Here is an 8,612-nt window from a genome sequence, read left to right as displayed (position 1 = left end):
TCATTTAGTCGGCTAAACATTATGACCTATGTCTGATGGTCTTACCAAATAGAACGGCACTCCTTCCGACCCATATTAATTGTCGCTGCTTTCGTACAATTCTCTGAACGAGTCGTTTTCTAAGTTTAAGTAAAAAAAGAAAAATGTATCAATGCGTTTCAAAAAAGCAAAACCCAAAACTATGATATAAAATAGCAATGTATTATGTGTGTCTTAAAACAGAAGGCAATCTTACACCGAAATATTATCACATGGTTTGGGATTTGTAAAGTTTGACATGCTATGTTCTTTTTTTGGGTTAATAACTCAGGTAACTCTATCATTATGGAATAAAACTTTTTTACCCCGCAGAAAAAATGAACTCAGGTGAACATCAAAGCTCTCAAGGCCTTTGCCACTGTAACTGTAAGTCGCAACCAAGGCGGTCCCAGTAGTCAGCAATTCACCCGATGGGGCCCACCAACCTCTGACTGTAGCTATTCCAAGCGTGCACACCACAGTAGCTCAGTCGTACGAGATCTCCCAAATTTCTCACCTCCCAGCGGAAAACCCAACATCCCACTCCTCCGACCCCCTCGCATCCCTGTCGGAATCGCGCATCCGGAGCTCGCCGCCCTCGCCATGGCGCAAGGTACCGCGCCCTCCGCGGCCGGCGGAGGCGGCGGGGGTGTTTTCACCACCCCGGCGGCGGTCGCGACGACTCCCCCGGGCACACCCCGCGCAGCGGCGGCGGCGGCGCCGCCGGCCCCCTCCGGGCACTACGCGGTAGAGCTCTACTTCGATCCCGCGCTGGAGAACCAGGTGCTCAAGGCGTGGAACGCTCTCGCGCGGCGGCAGCTCAGCAGCCGCCTCATCGACACCGCGTCCCGCCCGCACCTCCCGCTGCTGCATCTCCCGGCCGCCGCGCTCCCCGACCCGCTCCGCCTCGCGCCCGCCCTCCGCGCGCTCGCCTCCCGCATCGACCCGCTCCCCCTCGCGCTCTCCTCGCTCGCGTCGCCCCCGTCATCCCTTGATGCGGGGGTCCTCTTCCTCTCGCCCACGCCATCGGCGGCGCTGCTCGGCCTCCACGCGCAGCTCTGCGAGCTGCTGCGCAAGGACACGGGGCTCGAGGTGCCCGACGGGTTCCGCCCGGACAACTGGGTCCCGCGGTGCGCCGTCGCCGTCGATGTGCCGCGTGGCCGTATGGCCGAGGCCTTTTGCGTGCTCCGTGAGCTCAAGCTTTTGCCTGTCTCCGGGTATGGTATGGACATTGCGCTGGTAGAAGTCGCGCCGGTGGTCAGAGAGGTCGTGTCGTACCCGCTTGGTGGCAGCGGCGGTGTTGGAGCCGATTGAGAGGTAAGATATTGTTTGCTTTATCTCCAGCTTAATTTTGTAGTGAAATTTTTGAACCTCTACATGAGATTGTAGTTGTTGATACGATGATTTCCTTTTTGCTGAATATGTAGATTCTTTTTGGTGAATTATTAGCAACACTAGGCGGTAGATGGAATGATAATGTGTTGAATTGAGGTGGACTAATCAGAAGATGACTGGTCATTTTTGTATTTGCAAATGTATACTAGTTAATCGTTTGATATGAATTAATTATAAGGCACACAACACGGTATTAAGGATGTGTTATATAGTTATGTTGCTACCTGATTGTACGGATGAAATTGCTTTCTTCTTGTGACTTAAAAGTTTATTTGAATATCTCATGACCATTAACATTAGAGCTAGAGGTCGATGATTTGGATATCGTCAATACAACTCTACACTATCAGAGGCTACATAACTAAATTGCACACTTACTATGTCGTAAGTTATTTGATTCAAGCAATTGATTAGAAAGTGTTCATATTAAATTAATTTCCATTACTGACAACAAAAATTGAAGCACGGTAAATAGTGAAGTTAGTCAAATTAGGTCAATCAGACTACATAAGCACATTTAGAAATGTGAGTTATTTAAGTTGGACTATTGATTTTTGTTGAAAAATGCAATGCATACTTGGAATGTTTTTGAAGAATATAGAAAAATATGTGACGCTAATTATTTGTTATGAAGAGAAAGTAAACTAATTAATATGTATCATGGAAAATATGAGAAGTATGGGTAAGTAGAAATTATCTAGACCTAGATATTTAAGTACAAAGATCTAGAGTAATGACTGTTATAGTGCTTATATTGTGCCACATGTCCACGATCCAATTAGGTTGTACAACATTACATATGGGTGATACTATTCTGCACTGTAACTAAGCTAAGCAAGAAATATAGCAAAAGGTAAGTAATTATGAAGATGAATAACCAACTATGAAAGTGTAGGATTGGCTATGACAAAACATAGTATAATAGGTGAGTGTATAATTGTATCAAGATTATGGACGATAAATAGTTGAGTTAGTCCAATCTAATTCAACGTAATATAAAATTATCCACCTCTTAGTGTTGCTAATTTTTTTTATCATCAATGATCTGAATTTTCATAAAAAAGCATATCATCGAATCAATAAGCCTAATCTCATATTGATTATCGAGATCCAATTTTTTCACTTAAAAAACAAATGATTTTTGTAGAATTACACATCCAGTTCACAAGAATATGAATAAACACATCAATCATAATAAACGTAGTCAAACCATTGGCAAAATTAAAATTATGATATTTGTACTTTGCTAAAGTAGAATAATAAAACATATGTACCAAATTGCATGATTTTTTATTGCTAAATTAAAATCTTTTATTTTATGTTAGGTTTGGATAACTATTTTTTTACAATATTAAGTATATATTATATTAATAATGTTTTAAAATTGTATCTGCTAGTTGATTTGATGAAAGTGTTTTGTTTTATGTTACATTCATATGTAAAAGTTAAAAACTCAAAATTTACAAAAAAATGGCTTAAAAGATTCTGAACATTCTGCGATCTTATTTGGGTTTGAAGTCGGCATGTTTTTGTCCAGAAGTTTTAAGCGTTGTAATTGGACTTGAAAGGATTATATGAAAATAAACAAAGAACATTGTCTCACTTATCTAATAAGTGTATTTTTGCCTTTCTGTTTAAATTTGGTAGGATGTACATGAACATAATGGCCAATGATATTAAGCGAAAAGCGATGATTTTTATTTGTGTGTGCAAACAATTTTATGAAAAAAATAGTTACCAATGATACAATAATTTTTTATATTTAAGAGTGGAAAAAAATGTTTCACTGGTAAAAGACGAGTTAGATTATTTTATTATCTTATTATTTCTTTATTCTCAAATCCTCAACCATTTTTTTATTTATTTATCATTTCTTTAAGCCATCTCAAGTTAGGAATGTTTGATGCTATAAGTCAATTTCCATCCTAGGCACGGTTCAATAATTTTATAGTTTACAAAAGGTTTTTTAAGCGTTAGGCGCTGAGGGAGCGCTGTCCCTCAGCTTAGTGCAGTGAGCGAGGGTCCTTAAGCATTCTATACCAACGTTACAGATAGGAACAAGGGCACCCAACAATTTTCAAAGCATGTAAGGCATCTAAACTCAAGCATGTTGGAGAAGGAGGAACATGGAGGAGCTTAGAGGTCAGGGGAGGGGAAGAAAGCTGGCAGCGGCGAGGTTGGGGAAGAGAAGCCATCAGGCTCCAGTCTAGACAGAGGAGCCCGAGATCAGGGAGGAGGGGGAAGGACTGATAGTGGGGTCGGGGAAGGGGAGCTCGAGGTCCAGCGGCACTTGGTCGGGGAAGAAGATGGGTGGTGAGGTCGGGGAAGAAAGCCCCACATTTGGCGGTAGAAGGCCGCCTTGCTCTCCCCTGTTTTGCTTGCCCTGCTCTCCTTTGTCTAACCCTAGGCGTCCGAGCGCTTTTTTCAATGCTTACCCGAAAAGCGAAGTGGTAGGGCTGCGCTCAGCGCTTAAGCGCGCCTATGAGTGCACTCAGTTTCAAGCCTAGATATCAGTGACAATATTTACATGTTGATCAGAGAATGTAATCTTGCTAGCGATCTAATGCCTGATTGTTTGCAGGTGTTGTTGTAATTTGTACAATGTGAAGAACCTCCTGGATGGGACTATCATATTTAACAAAGGGCATCATAATGATAACATGGGCATCTCCTTGTCCAGTTTGCCCAATTGGTAAGAAGCTAAGTCAGAAAAAGAAGGGCAGATCATACTGTATCCTACCGCATATACAGTAGTTTCTTCTTATTTGTTTAATCTTTTGGTTGATAATACTCTGCTACTCAGCTGTAGAAACTTCATAAACTGAAACTGTTACCTGTGTTCAAGTTTATGTAATGAATGGTCAGTTATTGTGCGCGTCGAGTTGAGGTTACTTGTGTTCTTGTCGTTTTCTCGGTCTCCAGATCTGTTCGCTGTGCATTTTTTTTTTTTTGCGATGGGTTCGCTGTGCATTATTGGGTAGTTGTAATTGATGCTTCACTATGTACTACAAATTTAGGGGTAGGCCACAATCGTAATGCTGATTTGAAGTGCTTGACTCCAGCTAGCTTGATGTACAACTGCTCTTCCAGCTATCCTATATTGGCAAGTGGCAATACTTAACTAGTGATGGTTGGTGGTTCCAAACCAATCCATTTCAGGCTCTTCTAAGCTAGGCTGAACATTGTATGCCTGCACTGCACTGCATTGCACAGTTATTCTAAGGAACTCACCCAGATCAGGCAGTAGGCACCTTCATATCAGCCAGCAACGTCCTGATCTGATGGGTAACGGTGACAGAAAAAGCTCTGCGGAGCTACCAGCAAGAGGAGAAAGGCGTAGAGACTCTGTCAATTTCCCATCTAGTGCTGCCTTTAGCTGGCGGCATCTGGCAGCAGAGCGTATCCGCTGCTGCTTGCTGGGACTCCCGCTCCCTCGGTGCGATGGCGCTGCCGATATCGAGCAACTGATTTTTATTGGAACGGAAATGTAAGACCTCGACAAGATGCGCATTTGAGGGCGAGTCGGCGCGCCATCTGAGGAGGGCGGCACGTACCCGTGTCACCCGCGGAGCGCCGATGCACACGCAACCAACAAAAATTCTGGCACTCCGCGAAAAGGGGAAAAGTTCAAGCACTAAAACCACTGTTTGGGGAGTTTGGACCCTTTGATTCAGGATTCTACGCAAAACTAGGAAAACTTGTAGGATTAGAATGTCATGTCCATTTAAATTCTACTCCCTCCGTTCGAAATTACTTGTCTCGAAAATGGATGTATTTAGAACTAAAATACATTTAGATACATCCATTTCTGCAACAAGTAATTCCGAACGAAGGGAGTAGTATATTATGTCACGAGAAAAATACAATTAATTTCTTTCAAAGGCTTTGAGTTGATGATAATTTTTCTTTGAAATATAGTGCAAATCAATTAGTAAGAAAAAAATCTTATAAGATTAACTTCTCAGACCAACAGTAGAATATATTCCTAAGGATTTACTTCTTTTTTTGCGAGGGATATTCTTAAGGATTACAATCCTTCAAATTTTCTATGATTTATTTTTAAATCACAAAAACCCGTAACATACTGCATAATCTTTTTTAGTTGCATTTCTGCATAATCTTGACACATGCAATTACCATCGGAAAACACTACCTTTCAGCCGGCGGATGCAAGCGCATCGTCTGCCACTGGCTTAGCCGTCGGATCAATCCTGATCAAGAGCTCACGCTGGCCACAAGTCAGTCCTACATCCATTTTTTTCCTGTAACAAGGGTCTTGTTTCAGTAAATTTCTGCAACACAAGACTAGTTTCAGAAAGAGAAAAAATGATTCGTTGGTGAAGATTTTTTTTCCTGCGGCAGGGGTCTTGTTTCAAAATGTTTCCGCAATAGACTCTTGTTTCACAAAGATTAAAAATGGTTCGATGATGAAGGTTTTTTTCGCAAAAAGGGTCTTGTAGAAACATAGTCCAAGTTGCAGAAAGCGTCGGAGTAGCGCCTCACGTTAGAGTGAGTGGTCAGACTTTGCAACGTGAGGCATGTTTTAAAAACAACGCTCTAGTTGCAGAAAATACCGAAGGAGTGCCCGACGTGAGAGGTCGCCGTCGTGTTGGAGTGGAGCTGGCAGCTGCTCGCATGGCTGAGGCAGAGGAGGAGAAGCAACTCCGGCGAGCGGCGGCGCCTAGGCGCGTGGCGTGCTGCCTCGGCGGACCTTCGCAACAAGGTCCTTGTTGCAAACACCCTAAGCGCAACAAGGTAGCTGTTGCAAAGGTCCTCGACTGGCTGGGACGATAGATTGGACGGCCATGTTATAAATGTTTCTGCAACACCGCTCTTGTTGCAAGGGAGGTCACGCACGTCGACGAGTAGATCGGACCGCGTCCATCCAACGGCTAGTTAGGCGGCGGATGTTTTCTCTTTGTCCGCCGGTTGACGCGTAGCGCGGCCCACAATTGGAAAACATTACAATCCTTCAAAATTTCAATGATTTTTAAAAAAAAAATCACAGAAACCCCTAACATTCTGCATAATCTTGACACATGCAAAAATTATTTTCCTTTCCTTGGTTCAAAATATAGGAGTGATAGTCGCACAAAACCATGATTGAATTTCAGTATCACTATCATCTGGAGGAGGAGGCACCTCTCCATCTCTTTACCATCTGCAGCAGGATCTCGTTCCACGTGTCGATGGGGCCGGGGAGGCACGAGTGCACGCAGTCGTTCGGCACCCGCTCCCTCTTCTTCTCGCCGCCGGCGCCGGCGAACGGGAAGGGATGGAAGTACGGGCCGGGGTGAGCGTCCGGGCGCATATCCGCGAGCCTCGTCACCTGCAGAGCCTCCACCGTCACCGCGGACCCGCGCGACCTGGCCTCGACGGCAGCCGCGGTGGCCTCCTCCGCGCCCGTCCGCCACATCTCTTTGTGCATGTACGACATCTCCTTCTCTCCCGGAGCGTACGGCTCCGTGCGCGCGCACGCGTCCGGGCTGTCCCACTCCCCGTCGAAGTGCGCCGGCGAGAACGTAGTCAGCACTGCCAGCTTCTCCCGGCCGGCGCTGGAGCGGGCGATGACATCGCGGAGGGCGTTCTTGACGGCGAGGCGGAAAACGCCGAAGAAGCCCGTCTCCGTGCGGTTCGGCTCCGGGCAGTGGTGGCACCCGATCACCGCACCGCGCTCGTAGTACATCGCCGACTGCAGGAACCACTGCCCGAAGGAGAGCACCACCACGTCGATGCCCGGGAGCTCCGCCGCCCACCGCTCGTCGGGCTGGTCGAAGTACAGCCTGTTGTAGCCAAGCCCACCCGGCGCCCACGACTTCTCCGTGCCCTTCACCAGGAACGGCGACCAGAACACCGACACCGTCGCGTTGTGCGACCGGAACGCCCACCGCCGGAACTTGCGCTCCTCGCCGCCGTCAAGGACCAGCTCGACGGGGTACTCCGACCCGAGGAGGCACACCAGCGACTCGCACTGGTTCCGCGCGAGCGAGTCGCCTACGAACGCGACGTGCCGGCCGCGCACCAGCTCCAGGAACTCAGCGGGCGCGAACGGCGGGAGCGCGCACCCGCGCGGCCGCCACCGCCAGTTCAGGTACCCCGTGTCCGGCCGGCCGTTCACGATGCAGTTCTGCTCGTGCTTGATCGTCGCGCCGCAGCTCGTCCCGGTGTACCGCGGCCCCGCCGCGTTCGGAATCCATTCCCCCTCCGAGTAGTCGCACTGCGGCGCCGGTTTCGACCCCTGGGTTCCTGGCGGCGCCCCTGTAGCGATCTTCACCACCTGCTGCCTCTCACCTGCAAACCATGAACAAAGAACCGCGTCATTGCGCTGGCGCACACGGACACGCCCATGGAAGCGGCAATTAATGTACGCAGGCAGGCGATGGATTAGCGGAGTCCTTGAGGTGGTTACCGTGGGGCGGCGAGGTGGAAGTGGAGGGTGGGGCGGCGATGGGAGAAGGGGAGAGGTAGAAGAGGAGGGCGAGAGGGAGGATGGCGTAGAGCGACAAGGTGAGGATCTTCGTGAGGCGTGGAAGCGTCTGGTGAGGAGATGAGACGCCCATGACAGCTGAGAAAGACCACCTGACGACTAGTTTCAAGTGGAGATGAGATCGGAAATACCGAAAATTCAATGGCGTGCTCGTGCTCGCATGCTCACGTTATCGCCAGGCGTCCACTCTTGACGGGATGCGGGATGGCCGCGGTATTTCAGGGGTGCGTACGCCGATCATTTAATGCATAAGCTGGATGGAAGAGCCAACGTAGATACGGTGCATGCAGACAGACATGTAAAGGCCCAGCGATGGCGTTTGGACACTGTACCAATGGTGGGATTTGGCATTAACTACAATTAATTTCTTTCCTATTTTTTCCTAACAACTTCTTCCCAAATCTAGGAATGATTAATTAAGCCATTTTATTTGTTTCCAATCGTGAGGGACAATGGTTCCAAATCAACATCGTTGCTTCCCAAAAAGATTTGCTTCGTAGGAACTGGATCATTTGCTTCCTAAAATTTTCTTCGCTTCCTATGAAGTTTTCAGTCGTGTGGAATTTTTTTCTTGTTTGCTTCCAACGCTGTATTTTACTAAACAAGAACGTTGGTTTCCAAAAAATATTTTGCTTGGTACGAACCAGTATTGTCGCTTCTTATAAAAATTTGGTATGAACCGGGATTGTTTTCTTCCTAAAATTTTCTTTGC

At 46.9% G+C, this 8,612-nt stretch overlaps 2 protein-coding genes across 2 annotated transcripts; one reads left to right on the top strand and one right to left on the bottom strand.

Moving 5' to 3' along the window:
* Positions 1-498: 498 nt before the first annotated feature.
* On the top strand, positions 499-4,314 carry LOC123121403 (uncharacterized). Its single transcript, XM_044541362.1, has 2 exons — positions 499-1,335; positions 3,995-4,314. Exon 1 carries the CDS (start codon positions 622-624, stop codon positions 1,330-1,332), a length of 711 nt encoding a protein of 236 aa, XP_044397297.1. The 5' UTR covers positions 499-621; the 3' UTR covers positions 1,333-1,335; positions 3,995-4,314.
* Positions 4,315-6,365: 2,051 nt separating this feature from the next.
* On the bottom strand, positions 6,366-8,075 carry LOC123124752 (protein ALTERED XYLOGLUCAN 4). The gene is made up of 2 exons (XM_044545312.1): positions 7,823-8,075; positions 6,366-7,704 (listed from the first exon to the last, which is right to left on the bottom strand). The coding sequence occupies exons 1-2, from the start codon at positions 7,971-7,973 to the stop codon at positions 6,536-6,538; spliced, it is 1,320 nt and encodes a 439-aa protein (XP_044401247.1). The 5' UTR covers positions 7,974-8,075; the 3' UTR covers positions 6,366-6,535.
* Positions 8,076-8,612: the final 537 nt, after the last annotated feature.

Source organism: Triticum aestivum, chromosome 5D (genome assembly GCF_018294505.1).
Source record: "Triticum aestivum cultivar Chinese Spring chromosome 5D, IWGSC CS RefSeq v2.1, whole genome shotgun sequence".
In the NCBI taxonomy this organism is placed as follows: domain Eukaryota; kingdom Viridiplantae; phylum Streptophyta; class Magnoliopsida; order Poales; family Poaceae; genus Triticum; species Triticum aestivum.
This window is presented reverse-complemented; position numbering and strand designations above follow the sequence as displayed.

What these genes read in the sequence shown, in the direction of transcription:
- LOC123124752 (XM_044545312.1), bottom strand. Translation starts at nt 7,973, where the DNA reads ATGGGCGTCTCATCTCCTCACCAGACGCTTCCACGCCTCACGAAGATC. An exon ending in TTCCACCTCGCCGCCCCACG is followed by an intron (nt 7,705 to 7,822) that starts GTAACCACCTCA and finishes CATGGTTTGCAG; the next exon opens with GTGAGAGGCAGCAGGTGGTG.
- LOC123121403 (XM_044541362.1), top strand. Translation starts at nt 622, where the DNA reads ATGGCGCAAGGTACCGCGCCCTCCGCGGCCGGCGGAGGCGGCGGGGGT.